An 18,935-nucleotide genomic window follows, 5' to 3' on the forward strand; every position below is an offset into this window, starting at 1 on the left:
AGGAACGGTTTAATAGGTGAGATTGTCTCCTACTGCAGGCGTCTTCTAAGAAGGCACTATCTGAAAAGCAGAAATGTTGTTTTCTGGCTCAGACTCTGTGCCTGTCATACTCCTTCAAGAAAAATACTTTGCTAACTGGAGCTGAACTGAGGCCCTTTCCCCCGCAGCAAAGATGTTCTCTTTCTTTTCCGCAGTCAGCATTTTAGAGTGCTTTTTCCTTATCTTGTTACAGGCGTGCTGGCTGAGAACGGGGAACTGATACGTTAACCTGCCTGTGCTCCTCTGGAATTTGTACACAAGCGGAGACCTCCCTGACACTTCCGAACTTGTCCCAGGAGGAAGGTTGGGACAAAAGGCTCTGGTAATGGGCAAAAGGGACCTTTCACCTCAACACGGGGAGTTTATCGCTGGCACGGAGTTGGCAGTGGGTGAAAGCCCTTTGTTGTTACTGCTGGCAAACGTGCCAGTGGCTTCCTGTGGGTTCAAGGTGGCCGGGAGCATATCAGTCCGTCCCCGATAACTCTCCCGACTGTTTTGCCAGGGAGGTGCTGGGGAACAGGAACAGGCCGCGGAAATGGAGCGCCTTGCTGGTGCCCGGTGGCAGTTGGTGCAGCAGCAGTGGGTGCCACCATGGCCCCGCGCTTGCGTTTGCCGTGAGAAGAGGCGGTGGGGAGTTTCCCAGGCCCTTTGCGAGTTCCCTGGGTGGCACAAGGGGCTGGAGATGGGGCACAGGAGCCCTGCCTGCGGGTCCGTGCTGGGAAGCGGAGGACAGCACAGCAGGGTCGCGCCACCCTGTTGCCCTCCTGGTGTGAGAGCAGGCTGCCGTACAGCACAGGCGGTTACTGGTCAGCTACGTGCCGAGCACAGCCCGCCCAGGGAACACCGGCAGGGACGGGCGGCCGGTAACACCGCGGCGGCCCCGCTCCGGCCCCTCGCGCACCCCCCGGACCGGAGGACGGCTGACGCCGGCGGGGTCTCTTTAAGCGGAGGCCCCGCCTCGTCCCGCCCCGTCCCGCCCCGTCCGGCCAATGGGCACCGCGCCGTTTGTTACAAGTTTCCCGTCGCGGGCAGGGGCGCGGGGCCGCCGCCGCGGTGCGGGAGCCGGGGGCTTGGCGGTGCCCGGCTGGGGCAGCGGCAGCGGCGGGGTGACCGCCATGCGATGCCCGCCTGGGGCTGAGGGGGACGGGCAGGAGGGAGCGGAGGCCGGGGTGGCGGTCAGGGAGCTGTGCCCTCCCTCGGTGAGCAGCCTGCGCCCGGTGCCTCCCGTCCCTCGCAGCACGCTGCCAGCTGGTGCCTCCCTCCTCTCTGAAGCGTGACCGGGGCGGGGGGTGGGAAGCAAAGGAAGTTTGGTATTTATTTTTTATTTTTTTATTTTTTCCTTTCGGCTTCGGAAAGGGATTCCCTCTACCCTGCCCCCGCGGCAGGACAGAGTGCGGTGGCGGAGGAGAGAGGGGCGCAGCTGGAAGCGGGCTGTGACCCCCGCCCCCGACCGGTACCTGTGGGCGCTGGGTGCGGGCGCTGCGGAGCGGAGCTGCTCCCAGCGAGGCGGCGGCGGCCCGGCGGCGGTAGATGCGCGCGTGTGCGTGTCTGTGCTTAACCCTTTCTTGGCTCCTCGCATTTATACCATGCTGAAGGTCCTCACCAAAAAGCTCAGGAACCAGAGTTTGAACGAAATTCAGCCTTTCCAGCTAAAGGTAAGAACAGCAGGTTTTGTCTCGGTTGGTTTTTTTTTTTCACCCTTGAGGTAACTAATAACGGGGCCTTGAGAAGCTGGTAACTTGCAGTGTTTATTATGCGGGGCCAGTTTCCTCTCAGCCAGTGTGCTCAGTAGGAGCTGGCCTAGGCTGTATTCGCGTTACTGAAGTCCTTTTTCTTTTCTCTCAGAGTTGCTCTGCACAATTCCATAGGTAATACAGAAAGGTGGGTAAAAGCAGATGCATCTGTCTGTTCTTTAGAAGTATTTACTTTTGACGGGGTTCACATTTAGCTACATAGGCATTTACCTCTCTAATTACCTTTGTATGTGTGCAATCTGTAGCCTCCCAGTCATCACCTGGCAAGAACCCCGCTGTGCTAGGTAATATACAAATGTGATTTGCCTAAAATGCCTTTCAGGTCGTTATTTGCATTTCTCTCCCTTCTGGTCCTGAAGGCTGGAATCTGAGCTGAAATTTGTAGTCTGGCTCACTGCATTGACCCATGGTTTTCCAAACTCTGCTTACATCCTTTCTTGGAGTTCCAAAGAAAAATGAGGGTGACAGATTCAGGATAAGGAGCATCTAAGCCCTTCCTGGGAAATTCAAGGAAGAATTTTTGAACCATATGCAATGGGATAAAAATGGAGTCGTGATGAGTTACTCAGAAAAAAATCACCAGATCCTGGTTTGGCGAAAGTGTTGTGAACTGAGGGATACTCGCTGAAATCAGCGGAGTTATTCTGGATAGGCATCAGTACTGCGGGAAATGTAGCTCCTGGCCCCAAATCAAACAAGGGATCTGGGAAAAGTAGCAGCCCTCGTTGCCCGAGTTGGGGGCTGGGGATCTGTACACCAGGCTCTAGTGGAGTCTTTTGTATGTGTTACACAGAGGCGGATTGCTGTGTGGCTGCACTTCTGCGCAGTCACTCTGGACAGGCTGATAGCAACTTTGTTAGAAACAGTGCTGATGTTTCCTCAAAGTTTGCTGTGTCTCTGTACTACTTCCTGTGGGAATTGCATGTTCTGTGGTTCTTGGGGGAGGTAGGATTAGATTTTATTTTTGGAAATAAAATAAGGGCAATGCTTTAGGTTGTAGTGGATGGATTCAGTGCAGAAAGTCTCTGCAGAGGCAGTGGGGGATTTCTTTTGAACACTGTGTTTCTGGGCCTTGTGGCTGCAATTGCCTCCTTTAGCTTTATTGTTTGTCTCTTGGAACCTCAGGTTGTGAAACCATGAGAATGTTTGGAAGGAGCTTTCAGGGGTATATATAGCCTTCAGGATGCTTGGAGGCATGCAGGAAAACCCACAGGAGGGGGTATCTGCAACCATTTTGTTCATATTAGTGCCAGAGTTTTGTGCTGCAAACAGGTGGTCTGCATTTTTGCAGGCTCAATAGAGAAGAGAAACTTAACCTTGCACTGTTTCTTACAAGGCTAATGCATAGACCATCAGAGGTAGTGTTGCAGCCTGCTGTGGGGAGTGGTACAATGACTGGTATACATGTGTATGGGCAGAAAGCCAGACTTTCAAACTCTGGGTTTATATATGTTTTGTAGGCCTTTGGGGACCATGTGCAGCTGCCTGGTCTTGGCTGAGCCTCGTACTAGCATAGTAATCGCTTAACAGAGCGTGCAGTGCTCTGTCTTACGTGTTGGGCCAGATCTCCTTGCAGGTGTGGAAATGGGATAGGTGTCACAAGAGGTGAGCTGTGTAGGGGCTTCCCATAGCTGTGCTGTGAACAAACCCTGTGATGAGGCAGAGTCCTGTACCATCTCCCTCTACTTCTCTCAGATGATGTGGGGCTGCAGGGCACAGAGTGGACTTCTGCCTTCTCACCTTCCTCACATTGGTCTGTGTAGGTCTGTCCTTCTTCTGGCATGTGTGGTACTTGCATTATTTAAAAGATCCAGTGTGCTGTCACTGAAACCTAGTGAAAAGTTGGTTAGGTGTGAGTATAAAATCAGGACTGTAGTAGTGTAAGTAGAGAATGAGCAACTAATATGGGTAGAATAAGAACTGGTCTCCATCCACCACCCAAACCAAGAGCTTTCTGAGCTTTAAAAACAGTGTGCTGCTGCTCTTCTTCATTACCCACTTGCTTTTGCACTTCATGACCTTTGCTGGAAGTTTCCAAATTCAAAAGAAAGCAAGCTGCTGTTGCGTTTCTAGCTTGCAACAGTACTGCCATTAGGCAAAGTCTGAGGATATTGTCTTAGGGTAAGTTGTCAACTCATTTTTGTAAGCTTAGGAGATTTGACCAACTTTGGATTGGCATCCAAGGTCTGGGAATCTTTTCAGGATGAAATTTCTGGCCACTGAAAATATTCTGGTATCATGTGTCCTGAATTGGTTTAGTGTGGCTATGGTAGGTCTTCCTAGCCTTCATTCACTTGGAGAAGCTGCCTTTGCCTCCTGTAAGTGAATTCAGGAAACAAGCAAGCTTTGGGTGCTGATGCAATGGACTTTTCTTTTTTTCCCATGCTAAAGTTGATCTTTAGGCAGTTGACAACTAAGGCTGCTCAGAGAGCTTTGGCTCAAAAGGTCTGCTGGTTCATGCTCGTATTGCTCAGGAAGTTCGTGTTAGGGTTCAAATTAGCTTTAGTCTTGGAAGACTGGTCCTGCTGACCTTGTCTCTCCACTGGACGCTCATGCCCCTGTAGCAGAGGCAGCTCAGTGGCAGCGTGTCTGCTCCAGAGCTGTTGCAGTTTATAGTCCAGCCCACTGGCTTAGAGTCCTTCAGCTGCTGCAGCTCAGTCCAAGAAAGGATTGTGAATTGGAGCCTTGTGCCTCAGCCTGTTGTTCCATCTCTTGCTTCAATGGTGTTATTTGCTGGAGATTAGGCCAGATTCAGAAACCTCCAATTTTTGGCTGGCTGTTAGAAATAGAGAGCCAAAAGCAGATCTGACTTTACGGGTTAGGGCTTATATTTGGTAACAGCTGGCAACTGGGTCAGTTCCAGAGCAGATTTTCTGGGACAGGGGAGAAGAGTGAGAGCAGGGGGGTTGTCCCGTACTGTAGTGAAATGCTTCAAATAAGGAAAGTGAGAGGCCTGTAGCTCAAGGCCTGAATTTTTCGTTGGTTGTCCAGTACTACAGTCTAGTGCAGTTTTTATTGTTTTCTTTCATAGTTTTAGGCTGGTAGCCCTGAGAAGCCCTTCTTGAACTGTAAGTTAAATTGTTCAAGGAGCTTTTAAAAAGCATATCCTGGGGTTGCGTGTGGGTTTATGCAATGGAGTACTGCTATTGAGCACTTAAAAGTACTCTCCAACCGACTCGGTTAGCTCTCTACAAATGAAACATCTTGTTCATCTCTGCTGCTTGGGATGGGGGTTTCTCACACAAATGCATTTCTTCCAAATCCCTCATCAACTCTTGTGCCCTTGCATATTTGTGTAGTGGCTAAAGTGTAGGTGTCTATTTTCTAAGCTTTGCTTGCAAGCAAGCTCCTTGGGGCAGGGAGCATCTGGTTGGAACAAGTCTGTGCATTGCCAGTCAAACTAAGCCCTTAATTAGTGGCCCTAGGTGTTACTAGAATGAAACAGTTGGATTGTGGTGTGTTAAAAAATTAACTGGCTGGAACATGTAGCTGAAGAAAACTGAACACTTTAAGGGTGGCAATTCCATTCCAACTTTGCTGTTGACACAGCCAATTTCGGAGGCGATGCAATTGATGGTCTAATCAACAAAAGTTGTTAAATTACTTATGTACTTGGCATATTCCTTTTTGTCCTGGGCAGAGGTACTTGACATGTTTGTCGTTTCCTTAATGTCAATCAATGAAATGAAGTAATATGGGAGTCTGTTCTGGTGATAAGAGAACTGCATTTCTCTGCTACGTAATTTTGATCTTACACTTGCTTACAAGGGAACTATTGTATATGGGCTGGGAAATAACCAGATCACTGTATCAGCTCGCTTCACATAGTGTTGCAGCTTGTATGTGTGCATGCACAGCGCTGGGTACCAGCAAGTCCATGTCATCTATTTTCTGCTGGCATCTGCATCCAGAGTCAGCCATGAGACTCTAGGCTGGCTGGCTGTGACAAGTGACGGGGAATCATCCCAATCCTCCATATATGAAGGAGCTTCAGCTGGCTGTGCAAAGTGAACCTTAGGCTCACAGGCACTGACTTCTAAGTCACTGTTCTGGTTGGTAGCTGGTTACTCTGCAGAGCCAGGAGCATGTTATTTATTGTTCTCCACAGACCAAAAAAGGATGACGTGGCACCGTTATTATTGATGCACAGTGGGTATGCTTTCAAAGATCTGTGTAAAGGCTCATGCTTTGTATGAATGAGGACATATTAATTTTCTTCTTTCTTCGAGTTGACTGCTTCTCACGTGCTCAGCCAGCCACTGGTCTTCAGGCTGGCTGCAGACAGCTTGGTGCAGTGAGAATTTGTCTTCATCTGTCTCCTGTGGTGTTTGAAGATTTTCTCTCCTTCATGGAATTTTCAGCACATTCCACCAAACATGTTCATTCCTCTAGGGCTGGAGAACTCTGTTTTACATTGGAGCTTTGCTTTTCCTCCTGTTAACATCTGGGAACATTAGGTGCTCCTGGTTTGTCTTAATCTCACTCAGGAGAGGGACAAGCACTTGTGTGAATGTAAGTGTGTAAGTACAGTTTTGGCTATTGGAGTATCTATGAATATGCCTAAAGTTAGGCTTGTGATAATTTGGACTGAAGTTATATTGGTGGGCTAGAAATGCTGTGACAGATACTCAGCCAAGGCAAAGAATGGAACAGGCAATCCCAGAACTCGTAAGCGTTAAATTTTTGAGGCTTCTGCCTGAGGCATTGTAAAATAATAGGTTTACAATTCTTTCCACTTGGCTTCTAAGGTCAGAATCTTCAAGGGTTTTCATCTTTCCTGTGCCAACATCCAGCACTGATAATCTCCTGTAATGACTTAAGTCCAGAGAGTGGGACTTCAGACAAATTGGAGATATTGCAAATACATTGTAATGGGAAGTTCATTAACATTGTGATAGTTCTGTGACACGTCCTCTCAGCTGGCCTTGTTGGATTGATATGAAAATAGGGGCTAGATTAAGAAATTAAAAAGAAAAAAATCTACTCCCCAGTGTTGCAAGGAAATCTCATTGCTTTCCTTGTATTTCCCAATTGTTGATTTTTATTTGAATGAAAAATAGATTTCTGAAAATGTAATACTATCTATTTAACTTCTTCATTTCAGTGGAAACAGATTAATCAATTTTGCTTTGCTGGACAGTGCAGTTCTACTTCATCTTCTGCTGTCATGTACAGTCTTACAGGTCCTGAATTTATGTTCATCTGTTCGGGATGCTAACAGTTTTCCTGAAAAGGAATAGCTTATATTTGAAATGAAAATAAAAAGCAGACACTGGATGTTCCATCCAGAACATCCGGTGGCAAAAAGTTTCACACCTTAACTACGTACTGCTGAAGGATCGCCTATTGTTTGTTTAGAACCTGCCTCTTATTAATTTCATTTGTTCTTTCTGGCTCATATATTGGAGGAGAGAGTAAACATTCACACTCTGTCTTTGTGCCACTCATCCTAGTCCATCCCTGCATGTGTGGGGTGAAGAGACCACCCCTTTGGCCAGATTGTCCCAACCAGGAACCACTTGGAATCCCAGAATGCCTACCAGGAAAGTATCTGCTGCAGTGAGAGGCATTGCAAGTTTTTACATGGTCCTAACTATTTAAAGATGCCTGACCAGAGGGATCAAAGATCTGATCCAAAGAACTGATCTTGAAGCATTATCCTATATTACTGGCTTGCTCCATGATAAAGCACAGGAAGTTTGGTATAAATCCATAGAGATAAAACAGCTCGCATCCGCCTGCACTCAGAAGGGTTAATGTGGGATTTAAAGTATTAAAGTATTTAAAATGTCATTTAAAATGTGGGGTCATAATTTATTTTAATTATGGCTCTTGCAAAACAGTGGGTTCACCTTTTTCTTAAGTAAAACGCAAGGCTTGCATCCACTTAGGACATCTCTGTGGAGTGGTGGGTGGGCAGGGCACATGCTGTAGCATGCCAGTCTGGCCAGCTTCTCTGGCTGTTCCTGGAGCATGCCAGGAGTCACAGAAGTGTTGTTGGGATGCCTCAGTATGGGAACCAAGGGCTGTATTCCCTTTTCAGTGGGAAATATACTCCCACCCACAGTGTGAGCAGTGCCAACCCCTCCTATCCCTATGCATGTATCTGTAGCTCCTCTTCCCCTGTTCAGTGGGATTTGGGTTGCTGAGTGACCCAACTCTTCCTAGCAACCAGCATCACAGGTATGTGTGCACTCAGGGCTGTTTTCTGCTGCAGTAACAGTTGTACGTGGCTGTGGGCAGAGCCTGTTTGTCCTCTTGCCACTGTTGACCAGCAGAGTCAGCCAACTAAGCTGTTTTTGAATAGGCACTAGCACCACCCACAACTGCTCAGCATGAACACCCAGGCAAGGATTTAGAGAAAAGCTAATTAGTTGTGACCTTTATCTGCACAGAAAGCATTCCCTGTGCGGTACGAACTCTGTGGTGTCCCAGGCCTGAAAGTTGATGTAGAGGATATATGGCCCAATGCGACATATGCAGAGCTGTCTCCATGCTAGTCTGGGTACAGGCCTCCCCAGGCTGTGGGGACGCGGCACATGGGTGAAGCACGGCTCAAAGTCTGGTTTCTTCTGGACCAGCTTACTTACTCCTTGCGAGTGGACAGCTCAGGGTCCATCTGGGCATTTCTCCTCCCTCTTGCTATGTTGTTCTTGCTTTTCAGACCCATTATAACCCTCTGTGCTGTGGGCTGGTCTGTTTGGACCTGGCCTGGCCTCCATGTGTACATCAGTATATATATCAGACTGAATTGTTCAGTTGTTGTAGGACAGGTGTTTTGAGGCTGAGGAATCTTGGGAGCTGGCTGAGGCAGAGGGAGCAGATCTTATATGGTGAATAGTCTCTCTTTCTCCTCTGTAATTGGTGAACTTCTGTTCTGTCTTTGAGACAGCCCTAGCAGCATGGGAATGCTACAACACAGCATCCTTGTGTGGGTACATCATGTGAAGAGCACACATGGTTGTCTCTCTAGTCCAGCCTTGATAGTTTCATGGAGGGTGAAATACTGTGGGCACTTAAGGGAAACTTCTTAGTGGACCTAGGTGGAAGAAAGTATCTTCCTTGGAAGATTTGCACCAAAGCTGCCACATAGCTGCATAATCCAAATCCTGGATCTTCCTAGATGTTCTGGGTTAGCGTGGCAGAAATATCATCTGGGGGTGGCAGGGGCTAAAAGCCTAAAGAAGGTTCTGTGAGTGACTGTCAGCTTTGCAAGCAGCTGATGTGGACCAGTCTTTGTTTCCAGTCCTCTCTTCCCCCAGCGCTCTTAGCCAGCCAGCCCACCATCCAGGCTCACTGTAGAAATAAAAGTCCCGCTGCAAAGCCCCTTCAGCTTGCCGAGGCTTGAGCTGTGGTGCTGGAAAGAGATCAGTGCCTGTGCTCCACTGGCATGCAGCTCCTAAATGAATGTTACCAGTGAGTAGATGTGGTGAAACCTGAGGAGGTGTCCCTCTGACTTGGTAGACTGCGAGGCTATGGATTGCCTTCCTCAAATGAGCTGCTTTCATGTGGGACAGGTGTGACTGGGTTGGTTTTTGTACCCAACAAACACACCTGAGAAAAGCCCTTTACAGCTCTGCCTGGGATCACCTCTCAAGCCTTGTTCCAGCATCGGCCCATATGAGAAGACCTAAGAGTTCAGGGCTGGAAAACGCCTTCTGAGGAAAAGAGGAAACCAGTCCCTGAGCCTAGGTGCCTTCAGGAGGTTTTTTTAGTCATGTCTCCTATTTCAGGGATGAATTGACCTGAAGATTGTTGCGTTGCTACAAGGTAGATTTGTCCTTGTCTGAATTTAACTTTATGAAAGGACAGGAGATGCCTGGATAAAGTACTCCGAAATATTTCAATATTCATTAATGTCCACAATGAGAGTAGACAGATCTTGGTTTCTGACATTTCTAGGGAACAAACTATTGATTGGCCTTGGGTAGCTGATTAATTGGTTTGACTGGGCTACAAACCTGGTTTTGAGCCACTGATTTCAAAGCAATCATAGAATTCAAGTTGCTGATGGCATGAAAATCCTATCCCTTTGCACTCATTTTGTCCAGAAATCTCTCATGTTACTCCTGCATAATGGAGTCATGTTGTTTCCATGATACAGACTATTTTTTATTTAACTGATGTCCTTACTTCTTGGCGTCAGAGGCCGTAATCTGCCAAGCTCTATATGGGCACAAGATGAGAAGAAAATTTCCTTTGGTTGAATGGGGAATTTCCCATCTTCTCCACCCCTGGAGGAAAGGTGCCAGACAGGCAGCTAGGTCCTCCAGTTTGCTAAGAGTTTGTCTGGATATAAGCTGGAAACATATAAAATAATTCTTCCATATCCTGTCGCCCAGATATTACACACAAAGCCAAGTGGTTGTTCCAGACAGCTGTCTGCAACCAGACTGTTTCTGTGTGTGGGTTTCTGTTTTTAAATTTTTTTTCTTTATTCCTAGAAGTTGGTTATTCCAAAGAAATAAAAGTTATTTGGCCAAAGGCTAATTAACAGGAGAGAATAGTGGTATTTGGTGTGGAGCATATGAAGTGACATAATTTAGAGGCTTAAAAAAATCATCAACTTTCCATGTATGTATTTTTATTCATAGAAAACCCTTTATTCTGGCTTGGGCAGAACAAGCCACTCTTGGGAAACCTCTCAGTGATGTTTTGCAGAGGGCTGCAGTGCAATGCAACTTTTCCCCTGTCTTGCACCTGAAATGGTATGTGGGGATGCTGATTTAGTATCTCATTCTTGGGCACTGTGTCATTGGCTATCTGTGGTGAGTGAGGTGAGCTGACCTGCAAGAACACTGTTGGGTTTTGTTCTGTGCCTTCCCCTGTATTGTGATATTGCAAGTAGATCCATATGCTGTGTGGCCTGCTTCCATGAATGGGACTTAAGAGCATCCATCCCCAGTTAGACCTACAATCTGTGTCTCCTGCAGGTGCCAGAGGTGGGCACCTAGGGGAGACTCCAAGAAGAGCACATGCTTTGGTCTTGAGGATGTTTTGAGACGGAACTGTTATCTGTGCATTAGTAGCCCAGTCAATTACTTTTACCTAAACCTGTCCACTTTGACCCACCAAATCTATGTACAGTCTTTCCATCCAGAACATCTGGTGGCAAAAAAGTTTCACACCTTAACTACGTACTGCTGAAGGATCGCCTATTGTTTGTTTAGAACCTGCCTCTTATTAATTTCATTTGTTCTTTCTGGCTCATATATTGGAGGAGAGAGTAAACATTCACACTCTGTCTTTGTGCCACTCATCTCTAGTCCATCCCTGCATGTGTGGGGTGAAGAGACCACCCCTTTGGCCAGATTGTCCCAACCAGGAACCACTTGGAATCCCAGAATGCCTACCAGGAAAGTATCTGCTGCAGTGAGAGGCATTGCAAGTTTTTACATGGTCCTAACTATTTAAAGATGCCTGACCAGAGGGATCAAAGATCTGATCCAAAGAACTGATCTTGAAGCATTATCCTATATTACTGGCTTGCTCCATGATAAAGCACAGGAAGTTTGGTATAAATCCATAGAGATAAAACAGCTCGCATCCGCCTGCACTCAGAAGGGTTAATGTGGGATTTTTAGAGGAGGAGAAGTCTGAAATATCTCATGAGGTCCAAATGCATTTTCCAGCCTGACTGCAAGGCATTGTTCCTTGTGTTTGCAAGTCTGCCTGATGTAGTTCTTTATGGCTGAGCAGAGGTGAGTGTAGAGTGAGATCTCCCAACATGGGCAGCTTCTCATCAGCTAATAAAGTATCTCAGGATAATGGCAGTTGCCCTCTCTGGGTCTTTTGAGGAGGGAATGGAAAAACTGTCACCAGATGTGTTGTTTATGCCAGCTTCTGTCAGCTGGACTTCCCTGGTAGAGGGGACCCATGGAATGCTGGGGGGTTGCTGTGAAGAGTCAGAGAAGCTGACCTGTTCAAAGGGATCTCTTCTCATCACAGCAAAGTAATAAGTGAGCTAGGCCAGTGGAGATGGAGTGAGAATCAGGAGGGGTGTATTTAAAAATCCCTGTGGCCTAAGCAGGAATGGCTGACACTGGTGTGAGCAGCCATCTCCCATCCTCCCCTCTCTCAGTATGTGGGTGACAGATAAGATTAGCTATGCTATAGGTGCCCCTCCAGTTCTAGGTGTCCCTTACACTGCCTTCCTCTTCTGTTTGGGAGGGTTGCCAGCCTGTGGTAAATAGTGCTGCTTTTAATCTGACTGTGTCTGGAGCTGAGGTTCAGCAGCAAATGAGCTGTAAATTACAGATGGAGCTAAGTCCCTGTATCTTGACACAGGGTGGATGAGCCCCCCGACCCTGTAATGAAGGTCTTTAATCCTTCAGGCTCCTGTCTTTCTGAACTGCTGTGCTTTGTGGTGTCAGCAATGCTGACTAGCATTGCTCCTGTGGGATGCGAGCCAGGGGAGTGCCAAGGCTCTGTACTGTGAGCTGTCAGAGGAGCTGACCTCCTTTGCAGGAGGATCTCTGCAGCACAACTGTTTTGTAGCTTACTGCTTTTTTTTTCTGATGGGTGTTTCCTGACACTTTACCACTTTTCTTTGCTAATTCCCTTCTGAACTATATATGCAAAATGCTGTCTCCACGCATAGGGTGAGAAAGGTAACAGGTAGATGCTAGTCTTCCCAGAGTGTTCTTGAAACTTTGATATGAATTAGCCATAAATCTCTTTATCACATCAGCAAAGCCCCGAGTAGAGCAAGAGAGCTGGTGAGAAACTTATTGTGTGGTTCCATCAGATGCAGGTAACTGCTGGTGAGGCCAGGCTGTGCTGGGTGTACTGAGCAGAAACTGAGTGGTGGGACCTGAGTAGGAGACTTTCTGGAGACTTAAGGGAAAGTGGCACATCTGGAAGTTTCACTTGCAGGTAGAAGTGGAGTTGGAGGAGTGTTTGGCTTCTGTCACCATAATAAGAGCTATAAACCTTAACGAGCCTCTTAAGCTAACAACATAGAGATCGTCTGAGAATTTTGTAAAAATGCTTGCTACCGGAAAGGATGATACATATCACAGCATGAAGCTGCAGCATTCCCCTGGCTCCTGTACTGCAGAAGCAGTCTTATTTCATAACACATAGTGATCTGGAAAGGCAAGGAGGAAATTGGAGGATTAAAGGCTCTACTTTAGTGGTAACACCTTTGTTACCAGACCTCATCCACTTGCTGAGTAAGGGCTGTAGTGACTTTGTTCCATCTGTAATTTCTCACATCATGACCTGTTAAATCATGGCCCCAAACATGACTGCAGCTATGTTTATAAAGAGAGATTCTGGTTCTCATAGTGGCTTTGAGAATAAATAAATTGAATGGAATTCTTAAGATTTGAATTATTTTGGGTGCTAAGGATGAGAGTCTGGGTTTTTTTTTTTTTTTTGCCCAGGAGGCTTTTTGAAGTCTTATTTTTTTAGTTGGTAGCATTCTTTGTGTCCTCTGTCACACAGATTTGATGGCTGGTGGGAGAAGCATGTGCATATATGTGGGTGCCTATACCATTGGTCTCTACTGGGTAGAACTGAGTCTGTTCTAGTCTTTTTGTAAGTACTGCCTTTTGGAGGTTTATCTTGAGTGGAATTTAAAAGGATGATCTTGGTTTTGCTCTTCTGGCAATATTTGCCCAGAGTTTGAGAACAGACCTGTGGTGGATAGGAGTCAATGGAAGAGGCTATTGGTCTGGCTCACCTGATACCTGTGTTTAAGACCTGATCCTTAGCTGATGTATAACAGTGGAGCTCAATTGTAGGCATCAGCTGTGTTCAGTTCCCTGTCATTGGAGAACATCAGATGTCTGCTGTTTCTGGTGACTATGGAGTCCATGTGTTCATGCATCATAGGCTCATCGGAGCTGCATACTGTACTTCTCTGGAGCAATGGTGAAGCACTGAAACTAGCTGTTTCTTTATTTTGAGAGAACTGTTGATGTTTTTATCTTTAGTCTTCCCCTGCAAAGTCATCTCAGCTTAGCCCTAGGGAGAGCAGGGACAGATTTAGCAAAGGAAGTTTGATGCAAACTCTGCTGCAAGAGAACTGATGTGGGGCAGATGAGAGTGTGCAGAGTCCAGCTGTGCTCTGTGGGGTTGGCGTGAACTGTATTGTGATCAGTCTTTGTGCCCCTTCCCGGTGCTGAACACGGCCTTCGTGCACTTGTCTCTTGCATAAAGTCCTCTGATTCACTCCACTTGCAAATAAAGATCCCCAAGCCTAAGGCAGAGGTGCCCTGTCACCTCTGTAGTTCTAGTCAGCTTTGGCCATAGTTGTAACCTCTTTCCAGGAGGTGTAGAGAGTAGACAAACATAATCTTGCCATGCAAACAGTATGTACAAAACACACATATTAATTTGTTTGTGGAATTACAGAAGGATGAGGGAGAGGATTTAAAACAATGAGGGCCACAAACACACACCTCCCTGCACCCACCCACCACTCATGTTCTTGCTGTTCTGTGCACGCCTAGTGTGTTCCTCTCTTAAGATCTAGGTAACTCAGCTTAAGCCCATGCTTCTGGAAATCAGGTTCAGTCATTGTTCCTCAGAACAGAAGCTCAGTTTCCATGTTCTCTGGTTGATGACTCCCACCACTTGCGCTCTGAGAGCTGCCAATCACCATGTTTGCCTGTGTTTCTGCAAGGTAAGCATTCAACAAAAATCGCATCTGTATTGTTAAAACGTTGTGGGCTCGGCTATTTGGAGTGACTCTGCCTACTGCAAATCTGTAAGCCCACCAATGGTTAACTGGACTCTAGACCCTGCAGAAGATGTGTCTGACTGAAGATGCAACATTCCTACCAAAAAATAGGAATTTTTCTGTCTTTGGCTTGGGGTAGGCCTGGAAAACAAGGGCCTTGAGGCGTACGGTGTCCCACTGGCCCATCACTGGTTTGACTGACTCAGCCAGACAGCTACTCTGTTCAGTGTTCAAGGACAGTGTTCAAGGGTTATGAACCCTGGGTTTGAATTGTAGCCATTTGCAAGGAAATGGAGAAAGGTGTTTGAAACCAGTTATTTTTCCAATAACAATGGAAAAAAAGACTTTAGAAAGCTTTTCCAAACTAGGACTTCTGGCTGGAAGTTTAGCTGTTGAAGGACCCCAGCTGTAAAACCCAGATCTAGTCTTGGCAGTCATATCTCACTTGCGGACATTTGAAGACTAAACTGAACCTTTGCTCTGATCTCTAACTCTGCTGCTTTTCTTGAGGAAAGAGCAATCATTACAGCCTGTTTTACTAACGTGACTTATCCCTGTAATGTTGAATATCTCTAAAATAAAATTTAAAGGAGAACTTGTGAGAGGAGTTAGATGTTAATTTGAAGGTCTGTTTGACTCACTCCTTCCTTCCTTCCTCATGGTGTTCAGTGGCTCAAAACTGCCTTTCAGTGTCTCATAATATCCCTTGCTTTTCCACTCTCTCTAATTCAGAGTTTATTGTAATTGGGAGGGTGGCAGCTCCCTCCTTCAAGACCAGGCAGCGTCCCATGGCAACTACAGCAATTGTTGACCTGGAAAAATAACAGTGGGGAAACTTAGTAAAATGTTTTTGCTAAAGCCAAGCAGTTGAGAAGGAGATGAGTCAGCAGCAGAGCCCTGTCCTGTAGGATGCCCATGTGTCTGGCAGCTGCTCTGTAGGCAGTGTGGCAGGGAGAAGGTAAGTGAGCACTGGTTTCACTTCTTCAGTCTGAAGAAATGGAAATCGGTTCCCCATAGCAGAGATATCAGTTACTCATTGCTGAGCTCATCATCCCTTTCTGCCTTTGCGCCAGGAACCAGTGAGTGAGACCAACAGAAAAGTCTTTTTCCAGAGCACGTGGAAAGGGCTTTACTGGAGTGCCGGGGCTCAAGTGAATGAGCCTGTGTCACAAACAGCCTTCTATGCGGCAGCATGGGCCTCTGCTGGGGAAGCCACCTCCCTGGAGGTAAACTCCCTCCCTCCCAGAGGGGGATCGGAATGATGCCCTCCAGCCTGTATGCATCCTTGACTGAAGCTGGGAAGGAGGGGTTGCCTGTGGTCACTTGTATCTTTGTCTTACCTGTTCTTACGCACACACCCTCCACTGCACCAAACCATCCCATTGGTGTTTTAGTTTTTTAGGTCAATACAGCCATTAAATGAAGTCTGTTTGGAGAGATTTGTTCTGCCTTAGCAGTGTGATTCTCTTCCCTTTTGTAAGCTCTCAGATGATTCTTAATGTAATTACTTCTGATGATATGAAAGCAGGTTAATTTATCTTCTGTAAGTAAAGACCAAGAGGAACTTTGCTTTAACAGGGTGGATTTTTTAATAGTCTGATGTATTTCAGGGCTTTAGACTCTAAGGGTGACTGGACCTTTTAGAACCTGAGCATTTCTGGCTGCAACTAGTTATCGTTACTCACTTGACAAGCAGCGATGTGAAGAGAAAGACAAAAATTTTTGTCTCTAGCTTTTCTTTCTTATATCTGCTAGTTTGTCTTTCATGTTAAATCTCGTCAAAGTTATAAGCTTTACACTCAGTTCTTCTGAAATACAATCAAATTATTTGACATGAACCCATCTTTTCTTACTTTGTCTGTGTTTCCATCTGGTGGTGGGAGTCCTTAGCCTGACAGGCATGTCTGGTGCCAGAGCTGAAGAACCCAGGTGTTAGACTGAGATCCTTGTCAACAGGAGGCTGCTGTCTTTGAACTTCACATCTAATGCATTTCCTGAAGAAATACTGGAGGGTGGATGGACACCTCTCCTTTGTTTTCTGGCTTGTTTTGTGCCATGTAAGCATTCACATGTCTATGTGAATTGGAGAGTTTCTTCTCTTTAGTTTTGCACGTTAAGATACAGAGTGTACTGGGCACAGTCCTGGGCATCCTGCTCTAGCTGACCCAGGTTGAACAGAGGCTTGGACTAGATAGTATCAAGAGGTCTCTTCCAATCTAAACAATTCTGTGATTTGTCTGCTGTGAATGAAGCCATGATCTAGTGGGATCTTTGACATGGCGATCAAGTTTTCTGTTATCACAGTGCCACAATTCTGAGTTTGTGAGGCAAACAAGGCTGTGCTGCCTTGGACAAAAGTAAATCTGTGGCTAATACAAGACAGGGACTGTGTAAGGGAGGCTGAAGGCCTGAACACGATCCTGCTGTGTTTAGTGGAATGCTTTTGAAGAGAGGAAAGTGTTACTGTTGAAGCCTGGGAAGAGTCAAGGGAGGGAGCATTTACCTCCAGTGAGGCAGAGCATTAGTCTTTGATTCTCTATATCTTTATGGTTTCTAGAAACTCTTGTTATCCATACAGACAGTCCTTTTTTCAATCTTCCATTAATCTTTGCCTGTGTGGTGTATTATGGCAAGGAGTTTCATGTGTAAAACTTGAACTCAGCAAGATTAATGGTGAGTCTGCTATGAATGCTGATTCTCTGTTAGGGTTGGAACATGGGAGCTAGGGTCTCGTAGGAGCTTGGGAGACTTGATTCTGAAAAGCACTTAATATGTTGCTCATAAAAGTTGAGCTGGTTATAGAAGAGCAGGTACTTGCTCTTCCATGCCTAGCATCAGGAGGATAATTAGGAAGACTGTGAGAGCCCCTTTTTACCATGAAGCCTTTTGTATTGTCCTACCACTTTAATTTCTTTGGAATATACTATAGGACCAAATCCACAGACTCAACATCTTGTTTGAAAGAGGTTTCTCTTCTCTTGCAGGTGCTCTGAATAAAGCCTTTAGAGAAATGTTCAAGGCAACTCAAAGATTAGTCTTGGGCTGCCTGTGGGACTGGGGAGGACTTAGCAGAGGCAAGTTATCCATATGAGACAAGAGGTTAGCAAAATTGTATGGGGAGGAGTGAATGTTCTGGAAGCCTAGTACCAGTAGACACAAAGACCTTCAAAACATCAATCATTGACTCAAATCCAACTCCTATCTTGAGCATCTCAAGCCAGTAACATTGTGCAGTAGCTCTTTGACCTGCATGTACTAGGTGTCATTGCCTCTTTTTCTGGAAGCAGCATGATGCTGTGTATTGACACATACATGGTACAAAAACTGGAGCTGATAGGTTTCCCATGCAGAGCCATTAAATCTCACTGAAAACCCTGCCACGTCCACATGAAGGGTTTTTATGTGGGAATGAGCCACAGATTAAGGTGAGTAGCTCTCCAGTTAGAATTGGAGCCTTAGCTTTTGTAATGAAGACAGGACCACTGTCTGTCTGTACAGCAGCTAGCACAATGGCACCTCAGTGTCAGCTGTCCCCTCTATGAACTACCGTGGCACAAACAAGGTATTATACCTGTTCTGGGGACAGCTAGAAGTCTGTTATTTTGGCAGTGTTCCTTAGTGCCAGCTGCCTTTATTAAATGATGCTTGTGTGTGAATACATACAAGAAAACTGTAGTTGCAGTAGGAAAAAACAACTCCCTGTGTTTACTTCAGGAATATCAGCAATGAGGATAAATCTGGGCCACTTTCCCCAGCCATCATTTGACAGTTGGGAAAGTAACAAGGAAGGAAAATATTTTCTGATTTCTTAAAGGGCAGTATAAATATAGTAGGGCAAAAGGTAGCTTTAAAAAAATGAGGAGAAAAAAGGTGGCAACAGGCTTTTGGGGGAGCAAAACCCCAAAACAGAATCCTAGAGGATGGTCACAAAATAGGTATGTTGACTTAATAGCTGTCAAATTCAGTATCAGTCAGAATTTCTCCTCTATTCCTGTTTCTCTGCATCAACTGTATGTCTTTCATAGGCACTCAGTTAAGCGTAATTGCTCTTTTGGGTCTCTGGGAGGCTGAAACACACTCCAAGGATGTTTCCCTAAGAGCAGTGGTGGCACTGAAGTGTGTCCATATCAGTGTAATGGTTGCATGCTGCCTCATCTTCTATAAAAGTCAAGCACAGTGCATCAAACACTTTCACAATGGAAACACAGCATGTAACCTTTTGAAACCTATTGCCACTGGATACTATTGTGGGCAAGTAACTTGTGAGACTCAGTTGAGAGTGATGGGAATGTTTGTTGTTATTCTAGATAAGAGGGTGTAAGGAATAATATAGCTCATCTTGCAGTGATGTCTCTTGTAAAGGCTTCTTTTGAAGTATTGCGTTTTCCTTTGACTGATTTGGTTTTGGCCATTGCCAGAGTCGCATACTGAGCTGCATAGCTCAGAGGTTTGAT

At 46.0% G+C, this 18,935-nt stretch overlaps 1 protein-coding gene across 4 annotated transcripts in view; it reads left to right on the forward strand.

The window, feature by feature from the left end:
• The first annotated feature begins 1,157 nt into the window (after positions 1-1,157).
• The window catches only part of LOC104481868 (uncharacterized), a 57,851-nt gene continuing 40,073 nt past the window's right edge, over positions 1,158-18,935 (forward strand). For 2 of the 4 annotated variants that reach the window (XM_086745534.1, XM_086745536.1), the window contains exons 1-2: positions 1,162-1,238; positions 1,396-1,694. In XM_086745534.1, the coding sequence (XP_086601660.1) occupies positions 1,626-1,694 (69 nt within the window). In that variant the 5' untranslated portion in view covers positions 1,162-1,238; positions 1,396-1,625. Of the gene's footprint in view, positions 1,239-1,319; positions 1,695-18,935 lie in introns of those variants that run through there. The other 2 variants (XM_086745535.1, XM_086745537.1) reach the window with 2 other exon arrangements.

The sequence above is a fragment of the Chlamydotis macqueenii genome, chromosome 3 (assembly GCF_036417535.1).
Source record: "Chlamydotis macqueenii isolate bChlMac1 chromosome 3, bChlMac1.mat, whole genome shotgun sequence".
NCBI lineage: Eukaryota > Metazoa > Chordata > Aves > Otidiformes > Otididae > Chlamydotis > Chlamydotis macqueenii.